We start from the raw sequence: 11845 nt of genomic DNA, 5'->3' as shown, positions 1-11845 counted from the left end.
AAAATCTGCCTTCCTGATTGCCGTCAACTTTTTCTGGCCCGGCCCAACCAAGGACTCACCACCATCCATCCGCCAGTCTTCTCAGAACTCGACGAGCCAGTCTCCGCCACGCGGTTAAATCGATTGAACTCTCCTGTTCTTCTACAAATACCAACAGTGAGTCCAATCCCCCAACCCCCCCCGCCCCGCCCCAGCAACACGCCGCCGAGCGCATTGCGCAAGTCTCTGACGAGCCGGCACTGCACAGAGAAAACCCATCAAAATGAAGCACCTCGCAGCCTACCTCCTCCTCGTCCAGGGCGGCAACGACAAGCCGTCTGCCGACGATGTCAAGAAGGTCCTGGACTCGGTTGGAATCGAGGCCGACTCCGACCGTCTGAGCAAGCTCCTGTCCGAGCTCGAGGGCAAGGACATCAACGAGGTATGGATGCGCCCCTGGTAGTGCCCCAACCTATGGGAACTCATTGCTGACCGAGCGCCCCTCGTAGCTCATCTCTGAGGGTAGCTCCAAGCTCGCTTCCGTGCCATCTGGTGGTGCCGGTGGCGCCGCTCCCGCCGCTGGCGGTGCTGCTGCCGGCGGTGCCGCCGAGGCTCCCAAGGAGGAGGCCAAGGCCGAGGGTAAGTCAATTCCAGAATTGCTCTGGCACGCGACACAGGCTGACAAGTTGCTACAGAGAAGGAGGAGTCCGACGACGACATGGGATTCGGTCTCTTCGACTAAGTCATCTGACGTCTCTTGCCAAGTTCGAATCCTCGCCACTCGTGTCAATTTTTCGGAGATGCTTCAAAGCAGACTCGATCGCCCACACACATACCACAGCAAGGGTCCTAGGGATACCATGATACCTCGATGTTTGATGGTTTTTTAGGCCTAGGTTGGGGTGGTGGCCGGTCGCCCGCAAGTAGATTCTGAATGGCAAAACAAGGCTTCGTAACCTCCAAGGGATGTTGGGACACCGTGACAGCGTGTGACTGATCTCGAGGCCGCAGAGGGACTTCTCACGTTCGCCTCGTGACCAAGGGTATTGCCTGTACATACTGAACAGGGCACAGTCTTGAGATGCCAATGTGGTTTGCGATACGTGATACCTGGCGCAATGGCCGTTCGTCCGACAGGCGTGGCACATTTCGATTCACGTGACCCTCTTGACTTTTAGAGTCTCTCCACAACAAAAGCAGCCGTTAGACAAAGAACAGAGTCGCAGCCGAGTGTCACCGCAAGCATGTGCTCTGGTGGTGGCCCGTACTGGGTGAACAGGGAACTTGGTGGACCTGTCACGCAGGTACTACTGTGGTAGGTAGGCGCTGGACAGTTGACGTACTGTGTAGTCAAGTACACAGCACTACGAGCACTCCGCAGGGATCTATCTGTATGGGCCTGCTTACACCATGTAGTTCCCCAAATTTTGGGCCTAATTTGGCTGCAGCTTGTGAAGTCGGAGTAGTCAGGAAAGCACCTACCAGGTGTGTAGTAAGGAAGGCAATGGAAGGGCACGCACGCGCGCGGCCTCGTGCGCGGGAGCTGACAGGGACATGGGTGCTGATCCCAGCCTGCAAACGGAGGTCACTGCCTGAAAAGGACCGACGTTGCGGGGGTAACGGGCGGCGCCTGCCGCCATTGGCCCGACACCACTGCCATAACATTGGAGCTCCATCCGCCGGGCCCACCCAAAACTCGACTCGCATGCCAATTCCATCACTCTCCCACGATGCCCTCCGACTCTCGATATTCACCACACATTGCTTCACCCAGCTGCGAGATCGCCCATGGCATGATCATGGACCTCTGAGACACGTCCAAGTATTTTCTTATATCCTAATACCTGCCTACCTCGCGAAGCATCGCACGCGACAACCAGAAAACAACAAACCACTCATCACCGGCTCCCCGGATCCACACCGACTTTGCGTGAAGGATCCTGGAGCAGTCCCTGGCCCCGGAACCTATCAGCTTTATGACTGACGAGACGAGGAGCCGCATCCATTGAGCCGCATCAATGTCAGCAGCATCACCGACTCCAATGGGCCCGGGCAGCCACTTCACCTCCCTCGGCCGGAGAACATCAGCGCGCCAGGCTTTGCGCAGGCCAACTTCCCGCCCAGCATTCAGTCGCAGCGAATCTCAGCCCGCCGTCCAGGGTGCTCAAGAGGCTCCCCTGAGCGCAAACCGTCTCGAGCCTCAACCTGCACAGCAGCAGTATGATGCCATGCACGACAGCTCCGATGACGAGATCCCAGTGCCCATGAAGCTCAGTGCCCTGACTAAGGCTCTACTGAACGACGGCGGCGCAACAGATGCCTCGGCAGCCCCAACCGCCCGACGTGTCAATGACTCACTGAACCAGAAGCCGGAGCCCAGGGTCATGACGAGGAGGCGGAGTTATCTTACCAGGAACTCTTCATCTGCTGTGGACGATAGGGAACCAGCGCCAGCCCATGTGCCGGAGCCGGAGCCGGACCGCCCGCTTAGGGAAACTCGGCGACACACCAGGACCAGCAGCGCTGCAGGTGCGGTCGCGCCCTCCAGGCAAGCATCACCCGCGCGATCAAGGGAAAGTAGCCCGCCACCGCGCAAGCGCGTCGTTCGGCTTAGCAACACGCCCGGTATGGCACCTGTGCAGACTAGTCGACTGAGGAGGTCGTTGTCAACCTCTACATCCAGACGGCCAGAAAGCCGCGCAGGGGATATGGATGAGAGCATGCACAGCGCGGGCGCTGCCGCGCCTGCCGACGAGGCAGACATCAACACCCCGGCGCAGCCCGTCCGCCGGGTGCAGATTGCAGTTGGGTCGTCACACAAACGACAGTCAGCTGGCAGCTCCTCCGGTTTCGCCTCCAGAAGTGCCGGCTCCTCCATGCGCGGCGACCAGGAGGGTCCTGAAGACCCGCAAACGGCACCTCGACCGCAGTCCGCCATGGGCAGTGTCTCAAAATTTGGCGGCAGCGCAAGTGTGAAATCAAGAGAAGAACAGAATGCCCAGGGTTCTGTCCGGGTCAAGAGGCTCGGAAAGATCCCAGGAAGTTTCCTCAGTGGACCTGCTCGCCGCGGTAGGAGACGCGAGAGTGAGGAGGACCGGCTGGCTCGGGAAAACGAGGACGGCGACATGATGTATGTCCAAGAACAGGAAGACTTTCCGCCGCCCGAAGTTGGCCGCAGCGGTGCTGAGCCCCAACCACCGTCGTTTTACGAGTCGGCGTACCGGGACCTCGCCGCGTCCGGCAGTCCTGTCAGCAGCAAAGACTTGCGAGCAGGGAGCCGAAGGCAATCCCATGCAGACCTCCGGGCAGCCTCACTGAGCGAGGCTCACAGGGTAATTGAGGCAGCCCGTGAGGAGGCAGCCCGTGAGCCGCTCGAAATGCCAGCAACACATGACCAGGAGAACGAAGTACCTGTCGCCTCAGCTTTTGAGAGACGGCGACCTTCAGCCGGTATCCAACCTGAGAAGGACCAGGATAAGAAGCTGCTTCGATCGCCTAGTCTCGTTGAGATTGGCTACAGAGCAGTGCCCCGAGCTGCTTCGCCAGAGCGCCCGATCCTGGCATCAGTCAGCCATAATGTCCAGAAAACGCCACACGTTGTGATACCGATGCAGCGATCTGCACCACCTCCGCCACCGAAGATGAGTGTCCTAGATGCCGCCACTGCTACAGGTGGTGCCGCCACTACGAAAGAAGCCGCCAAGAAGAGAAGCATCATCCTCAAGGTAAACGGGCGTTCGTATCAACGGGTAGATTGCATTGGCCGGGGCGGTAGCGCAAAGGTCTACCGGGTCACGGCGGAAAACGGCAAAATGTTCGCTCTGAAGCGAGTTAACATTGAGAGCGCCGACGAGACAATGCTAAAGGGCTACAAGGGCGAGATCAACTTGCTGCAAAAGCTGACGAACGTGGAACGTGTCATTCAACTCTACGACTTCGAGCTCAATGAAGAGAAGCACGTGCTAAGTGTGGTGAGTAACAAACCCGCCTTCAACACACCTGGCGAGCCTGCACTAACTTGACCCGACCACCAAGCTCATGGAGATCGGTGAACTAGATCTCAACACCCTCCTGAGAGTCCGGCAGAACCAGGAGGGTGCCAAACTCGATCCCGTGTTCATCCGGTATTACTGGAAAGAAATGCTCGAATGTCTAGCCGCCGTGCACACCCACAACATTGTGCACAGCGACCTCAAGCCAGCAAACTTCGTGATGGTGCAAGGTCGTCTGAAACTCATCGATTTTGGAATCGCAAACGCCATCCAGACTGAAGAGACCGTGAACGTGCACCGTGAGACCCAGGTCGGCACGCCCAGCTACATGAGCCCCGAGAGCCTGATGGACTCGAGCCACTACGCATTCACGTCCGCGAATGGCGGGAGATACTGGCACGGGCCGCGGGGACCCAAGCTCATGAAGCTGGGCAAGCCATCTGATGTGTGGAGTCTGGGTTGCATCCTATACCAGATGGTTTATGGCAACTCTCCCTTTGGGCACATTCAGAACCAGATGGCACGCTGCCAGGCCATCATCAATTGGTCCCACAAGATAGAATTCCCAGAGAAGGGTATCGGGGGCGTGAAGGTCCCGCCAAGCCTGCTCCGGACCATGAAGAAGTGCCTCGACCGAGACCAGCATGTGCGGCCGTCATGCGCGCAACTTCTGGGTGAAGATGACGGTTTCCTGTACCCAATCGAGTATGCGAGTGATGTAATGGGCGCCGCGGACAGCCTGCCCATCACGGAGGAGCTTCTGGGGCGAATTATCCAGAGTGTCGTCACTCGCTGCCGCGACAGGCTACCAACGGACGGCGAGGCCATCAAGACGTGGCCAGCAGCATACTGGACCAGTGTACGCAAGGCCATCGAGGCAAAGCAGAGCGAGGGAGAGAGGCGGTAGGCCCAGGGGCCGCTGTAGCGATTGTGTTGTGCTCCGTAATGGAAGCCAGGCAGGGGAACTTGTTCCGGTAATGGGTTTTGGATGTGGTCATTTGTGGCCTTGTGATTAATGATTGATGATGAAGGCTAAGGGAAAGAGCGAACCAGTGAAGGCCCTGATTGTCAGGGGTCTGAGAGGGTGGTGAGGAGCTTGTTATTTGGGCAGCGTTCCATTGTTTCCCACTCTTCAAAACATTTCCCGTTGGTGGCTGTCTCGCGGATTGCTTGACTCCCTTGTTTCTCCACCCACCACCTCCCCCACTTCCACCTTCTTTCTTTCTTGTCTGGGGAGCAGGGGCGGCGGCAGTTATTCTTCTCCTTTTTCTTGCTTGCTTTATGATACCAAAGCTGTATAGACATGCGGACTTTTTATTTTCCTTCGGAGTGGGCAGGCTTGTCTCTTCACAATATACTGCTCAGCACTTGCTGGATCAGGGGCTTTTTGAGTTTGTGGATCTACATCTTATGCCGGTTGTGCTGAATCAGGTGACGGGGAGACGACATCAAGATGCCAATTTCAAGTGGCCTGCCCGGCCCGGCCCCGTCCACCCCTTGTGATACGTTGGCACATTCTCAAGTCCTGATGGGGACCCGCCCTGAGCCTGTCAGAAATCAGCAGAATGCTGTTGGTTCATACGATATATTTGTAGCTCTTCGGACCTCTCTGCTAACCAGCCTCGGCCACAATGTTGTGTCCTCCTTTCAGTCCAGAGGCCAGGGCCTGATACGATCCATCCAGTGAGCTCAACCCACTTCCTTCCGGTGCTGGCTTGGAGGGGGACATGCTGCCACAGAGATATGACCACATCACACGCCAGGGCCAGGACAGCTCGCACATCTCACCACCCTGGCCCTGCCCTTTGAAGACATTTTCCAACCCGGCCGAAAGGAAGTCTGCGCCTGGCCAGTCCGGGTCATGCCCCAAGCTCCTCGGGTGCCTTGATCCTCAGCTCACTGATGCGCAGGACTGTATACCTATGCTTGCTCTTTACAGTCTTGACTTTCCTGTTCCGCCGCTTCGTCTTCTCCTTGAAACGCATCGGTTCGCTGTCCACCCCCACAACGACGGCACGACACTCGTACAACCGCTCGTCAACATATACGACCTCGCCGCTCGCGGGGTTGCGCGAGCCAGGTTCGCTCGGCAGCAGCGTGAGGTCGCGTGAGCCCAGCACCGAGGCGCGGTTCAACCGTAGCACGTCTCCGGGGCGCACGCCGGGCATCAGGAAGGGAAGCCGAATCTCGTCGCCGGGTGTCACCAGGTACGGCCGCCCGTGGATGTGCAGCGTCACGTAGTGCCCGCCCGGCTGCGCCCGTAGCAGAGGCAGCATATCCCTGATCGCTTGTGGAATGGGCCCGGTCGGCTGTGGCGGCGGGGCCTGCGTGGGCGGAGAGCGCGGCTTCGACGTGTTGTGATGCAGTAACTGGCTTGTTGCTGTCGCTGTTGCTGTCGCTGTCGCGGTTGTGGCTGCTGTCCTGGCGTGATCTGTGGCGGAGGTGTTCTGAGCGCGCGATGCCTCGAGGGGGACGCCGCTGGGTGGTGGAGGTGGGCTCGTCGCAGCTGCCTCGACATGTTGCTGTGTCGAGCTAAGCCATCGCGCGCGAATGGGCAGCAGGAAGGTCGGCGGTAGGCGCGACACGGGCTTCCGCAGCTCCAAGGCGGAGCGGAACATCGATCTGCTCATCGTGACGGCGGGCTGGTGGCGCGACGGTCAGGATTGACTGGCTACCCGTGGCCGACTCGGTTCGGCTGGGCTAAGAAGTCTTGCGGGCAAGCTCTAAACTTTCTCCTGGCGCGGCTGCTGGCGGCAACCCCGGTCTTATCACCTTATCAGCGCTTGTGATTGCCGCCTCCCCTAACCCTACCGACGTCAGCCCCAAGATGCGCCGAGTGACGTCAGCCGTCGGACCCCAGCCCAGGCTAGCTGATAACCAGGCCAGATGCAGGCACCGCATTTCCAAGTTTTTGGAACCGTCTGAATGGCAGCACACTGCCCACGGGAGCGAGCGATGCGGTGGCAGTCGTGCGGCCTGCTTCGTCGCCTTGTCGCCTTGGACAGGGCACAATTGGATGACCTACACCATACCCGCCGGCCTCACGACTCTGCTGAGTGCCCCACGACTGACACGAGGCACACATCCCCACAACCCCGCCAGTCCCAGACGTCTTGGGGGTCGTCAACATGCGCATCTTCCTGGAACGACTCACCCTCACACTGGTCAACATGTTCCGTAGGCCCCCAGGCCCCCTCCCCCAACCGGCCCCGAGCCCGCTAACCTCTCTCCAAAAAAAAACCAGTACCACCCCTCTCTGTCATGCTCGTCGCAGGCCTAGGCATGGACGCCGTGGTGAACACCCTCTGGTTTCTGTGCGGCGTCATCCCGGGCCACGTCCACGGCTTCTACGTGACCTGGACCTATTTCTCGCGCAAGAAGAAGGTCCGCAACGGCCGCTACCCCGGCGGCCCCAAGCCCTTCATCTACAGCCGCCGTGTCATCAACGGCGACGCCACCGACGAGCACGTCCGCCAGCTGTGGAGGGCCGAGCAGAGGGTCTCCAGGCCCACCCGTCGTCCTACCCGCGCCCGTACGCGGAAGCAGTCGTCGCCGAGGGCCTCGAGGAGGGCGTCGCCCAGCTTCCACGTCTGATGACTGGCAGAGGTCGAGGGGGGCCATGCGGTGGCGACCAGTGAGGCCAGGCTAGCCTAGACGAGGCCCACGAGCCGCACGTGGTGCAAACTTTGATGGAAACCGCCCAGCCCTCCTCGCCCAATGGCTTCCGAGATACCCGTGTACCTGCTTGCCGTGTGCGTTCTTGAAGAGACCCGAGATTACCACAAGGATGGCCTGCGTGGTCTGTAGCTACACTGCATGCGAGTAATGACAGCAGTCCCGCTTGCAATAACGTTGCATCTTGCCTGGCATTGGGCAGAGCACCAATTTGGGAGTACTCAGCTATCCGGTTCTCGTGCTTTCTAGAACGGGTCACAACGTCAGGAACCCCCTCCCTTGCCACCTTCCTTGCCAACGCTCCTTTCAGCAATAGTACCACTTGTGACCAGGCAGGCAGGCCCCCGGACAAAAAGACATGAGCTCATTTCTTGACCAACCTGTATTTGCCACCCACTACCTCCAGCTCCCCAACATCCACCTTTTCCGCAAGGAACTCCTGCAGGTCCTGGTCGCTCCACGAGAACCCGTCCGCGATCAACATCCGCATCATCGCGGCCAACTGCCCCAGCTGTGCATTCGGCATCGAGTTGGTTAGCATTCCTATGATAAATTGCCAGTATATGGCCCTTCTCTCGTTCTCTTTGGCGTCCATCGCGCTCGTCGTGCCCGCTCGCCTGAGGGAAGTGGGCTTGCCACCCGGCTGCGTCCCCTGGTCGTCTTGCATGACGGCTGGGGCTGAGGCAGCAGGGTGAAGCTCGGGGCGACCGAGTACTTGATCTCTGCGTTCGAGCACGACAAATGTCTCTTGATTGTGTGGGTAGCGGGCGAGCACTTGCTTGGACTCCCAGAACTCGAGGGCTTGCAGGACGAGTTCTTCGTCCATTTGTAACTCATCGCCGAGTTCGTGAGCATTACGGCGGGCTGGACCGCTGTGCTCCCTGTCACCATCCTCATCTTCGCTTTGAAACGCATAAATGACTGCCGCCTCGAAGGTTTTGCACTCCACGCTGATGGTGCGGTCCTCGAGCTCTAGCTCAACAGTGGCCTGGCCGAGCTGGTCGAGCCAGGTGAGTTTGCGCGCTGACTTTAGGTATTCATAGCCCCTTGCATACCTCGCCTGCCGTTCTTTGACAGGTCGAGGGAGGTCGAACGTGTCTTGGACGATGTTTGGCCAGTACAGACGAGATAGTATGCGGGTTTGGTAGGGCAGCAAGCCGTGTTCCTCTTCATCCAGGTCCAGCTGTCGACCGGGATCCATGCGCGGACCTGAAGGTGTTGGCGTACCAAAAACCCGAGGTGCCAGTGCTGGCTTTCCCAGCCCCACCATCCGGATCATGCTGTCGACCTTGCGGGAGTCCAAGATGTCCTTGATCATGACCTCGCAGTTTTGTAGTGCAGACTCGCCAAAGCGCTTCTTCAGAAGATCCAGAACCCTCTGCTCCTGCGTGAAGTCCGTCTGCGCAGACAGTAGATTGTCTGCCATGACTGCTTGAAACTCCTTGATGAAGACGTCTTCGGCTCCGAGCGTAGTGATCAATGTGCCAATGACATCCTCAGATCGGGGACGTTTATAATTGACACCCGCGTCAACCGGGTCGGGCACCCACGTCAGATCATCCCAGTCCAGTTCGTCGTCGTCGATTTCCACCCGCCGTTGTTGGTCTGGGTCGCTGAGGAGCATTGCAAGCTCGACCAAATTGCCGCTGTCCCCAGTGCCAGATACCAGCTCCCCAGGAGACAGCGTACCCGTTCTCTTTTGGGCCGCCTCCGCTTCTTGTGGGCTAGCGAGCAAGCCTGTGACCACGACACGGACAGCGTCTTCTCGCTGGATCAGATACAGCTGGAGTGACGGAACAACTCGACTTAGGAGGACCTTGGAGTGGTCTAAAGCATGAAACGTGCGGATCATGGAAATATAGACACGCAATATATCCAGTGTGGACCTAGCAGGATGTAAAAGTCGCTTCTGTAGCGCCGCCGAAAAGGAGTCCGTCAGCTGCCGTCGACGTTCCGGAGTAGTGACACTGGCCTTGAGGTCATCCAGCGCACCTTTACTGGCTGGCCACTGAAGAATAATGTCAAACAGCTCCGAAATCCGCAACGCAGCCATGTGACCTATAGCTACTTCCTTCCATTGCTGAAGTTCTGTCAGAGGCGCAGTGGTCTTCCCTTTCGAGCCAGAACTGTCGGTAAGACTCCGGACTTCTATGGCTAGACGCGCGAAGTGGCTTTCTACCCAGTTGCACAGGGATACGATGCACCTAGATGCCGGCGTGGGGCCGATGAATTTTTTGGCAGCTTTCTCTGGCCCATAAAGTCCTCGGTTGTTTGCTGCTGAAGCTGTCGTCCAGACTCGTGCATAGGACAGGCGAACGTATCTTCGCATATTTCGATCCATGACCTCGGCAAATAATCCTTGAAACGCCTCGCCTGCCAGTCCGACCTGTGTGAGAGCCTCCACCAGGCACAGGAGCCGCGTTCGTGCATCATCAATCTGGTCGTCATCAACTTCGGATCCCTGCAACTCGAGGTGCTGCTGCTCGGCTGTGGGGATGCGTAGTGCCTGTTCCGTGAGGTTGCCCAGTACTACCCGCAGCGACGGCAGTATAGGACCGGCCGAGTTGCTAATCAGGGCATAAAGATCGTGTCGAAATCGAGCCACTAGAGCTTGTGGACTTCCGAGTGATGCTCTCAGCTTATCCCCGTGCTCGATGGCGCGCACTATCGAGGCAAGGGAGTGGAAGTATTGCTGCAGCGCAGCTTGTAATACGTGCACTGCATTCTCTATGACAACAAGATGGTCTCTGTACGGTATCTTGTCGTCCGGAAGCCCGAGTTGGCTCGTGACAGATGTCGCTGCCATAAGAGGTTCGACATGCTGGATGAAATGCCGCTTAGCTTGATGGCTATGCCAGGCCAGGATGTCGCAATCGTGGCCACTTGCTGGATTTCCGGCCAGCACCACCTGAAGCGCGGCCCTGAACGCAACGTCGTCTTCATGAGACTCGAACAACAACTTCGAGGGCAAAGCCCCGAACGATTCATGGCCTGGTGTTGCATGTGGCAGCTGCAACATAGTCGTGACGGTGTGCCAAGCACTGTCAAAGGTGCCCTGTTCTTCTACGCTTCTCATGGCATCCCTGCCAGCATCCTGGATGGGATCAAGCCTATGAGATGTCGAAGGAGCCAGGGGGGACGAGGCCGTGGCTTGGGGCAGAACCGTGGATGGCTGCGCATGGTACCTTGGGACTGGCGCGGACACGTTGATCTGTGATGTCGGCAGTGAGGTTTCGCTAGGAAAGACAGAGCGAAAGACCTGGGCCCTCTTCGCCCTCCATTGGGACTGGGGCGACTGTGCGACTTGGGCGGCCATGCTGCCCGAAAGCGTACCTGTTTGCTGCAGAAAAGGCGAAACTGGTCTCTAGCAGAGGCCAGCCGGCATGGCTGGAATGGCCCACGCTCCGACTTCCTTTCTCGGCCGAGAGCCGGTTGTGTAGAGGCCGATGCGATCTGCTAGTGGTGGCCAGTAGTAACAACAAGCAGCAGACTAGCGGCGATGATCTCGGAGGGTGCAGTCAGGTGGAGTCCGGCGGTGCAGTTCTTTCGAATCCGGTTTCCGTATGAGCCGGGACGCGGCGTGCCATGCAGCACAAGTCTACTTGTCGACTCCGCAGTGTATGGCCTAGCATGCCGTGTGACAAAGGCGACAAGCGGTGATGATGGAGGTGATAGGTCTAGGGTGGCGTTGGTCACCGCGATGGCAACTGCTGTGGTCAATGGTGATGTTGACTCGCCGCGCCATGTGGGGCTCTGACGACCGTCGCGACTGCCCTGCACACCACCGACTCTAGATACCTAGGTACCTAGGTACCTAGGTAGGCAAGTAGGTAAGCAATGAGCTTGTGTGACTGAGCGCCGCAAGCGCCCGCGCTTAGGACAGGGGTGCGGCTGCGATGCTTTGGGCCAGAGACGTGCTCAACAAAGACCTGCTGTGGTGTTCATCTTTTCCGCCACGGGGCCAGCGAATTGCCGACAAGGGGCCCAGTAGCAACACTCTCTGACGCTCGAGCCCGGGCAAAACCGCCAACAGAGCAAGAACCTCGACAGCTACTTAAGCACTTGGTTACGCAACCCTCCTCTCCCCTCCACCCTACACATTCCTCCCCAGGCCCCGCCATCGCTTCGCCATCTGTACCTAGGTAGAGGGCTTTCCCTAGTCGCCAGGTTCTTCGTGGCGCTGCCTCATTGCCGTGCAC

General features: G+C 58.5%; 5 protein-coding genes across 5 annotated transcripts; 3 read left to right on the top strand and 2 right to left on the bottom strand.

Moving 5' to 3' along the window:
* Positions 1-262: 262 nt before the first annotated feature.
* On the top strand, positions 263-721 carry KVR01_010871 (uncharacterized protein; the record flags this gene model as incomplete). The annotated part of the gene is made up of 3 exons (XM_044785820.1): positions 263-421; positions 489-618; positions 675-721. The coding sequence occupies 3 exons, from the start codon at positions 263-265 to the stop codon at positions 719-721; spliced, it is 336 nt and encodes a 111-aa protein (XP_044640018.1).
* Positions 722-1997: 1276 nt separating this feature from the next.
* KVR01_010802 (serine/threonine/tyrosine protein kinase MPS1) lies at positions 1998-4878 on the top strand (the record flags this gene model as incomplete). Its single annotated transcript, XM_044791195.1, has 2 exons — positions 1998-3950; positions 4015-4878. The coding sequence occupies 2 exons, from the start codon at positions 1998-2000 to the stop codon at positions 4876-4878; spliced, it is 2817 nt and encodes a 938-aa protein (XP_044639949.1).
* A 952-nt stretch (positions 4879-5830) lies between these two features.
* On the bottom strand, positions 5831-6601 carry KVR01_010728 (mitochondrial 54S ribosomal protein YmL49; the record flags this gene model as incomplete). Its single annotated transcript, XM_044787914.1, has 1 exon — positions 5831-6601. The coding sequence occupies one exon, from the start codon at positions 6599-6601 to the stop codon at positions 5831-5833; it is 771 nt and encodes a 256-aa protein (XP_044639875.1).
* Positions 6602-7099: 498 nt separating this feature from the next.
* KVR01_010729 (uncharacterized protein) lies at positions 7100-7565 on the top strand (the record flags this gene model as incomplete). Its single annotated transcript, XM_044791545.1, has 2 exons — positions 7100-7148; positions 7216-7565. 2 exons carry the CDS (start codon positions 7100-7102, stop codon positions 7563-7565), a joined length of 399 nt encoding a protein of 132 aa, XP_044639876.1.
* Positions 7566-8010: 445 nt separating this feature from the next.
* KVR01_010895 (uncharacterized protein) lies at positions 8011-10962 on the bottom strand (the record flags this gene model as incomplete). Its single annotated transcript, XM_044789054.1, has 1 exon — positions 8011-10962. The coding sequence occupies one exon, from the start codon at positions 10960-10962 to the stop codon at positions 8011-8013; it is 2952 nt and encodes a 983-aa protein (XP_044640042.1).
* Between the last annotated feature and the right edge of the window lie 883 nt (positions 10963-11845).

Source organism: Diaporthe batatas (genome assembly GCF_019321695.1).
Source record: "Diaporthe batatas strain CRI 302-4 chromosome Unknown Contig00014, whole genome shotgun sequence".
In the NCBI taxonomy this organism is placed as follows: Eukaryota; Fungi; Ascomycota; class Sordariomycetes; order Diaporthales; family Diaporthaceae; genus Diaporthe; species Diaporthe batatas.
The sequence above is the reverse complement of the archived record's forward strand: the minus strand, read 5'-3'. Positions and strand labels throughout refer to the sequence as shown.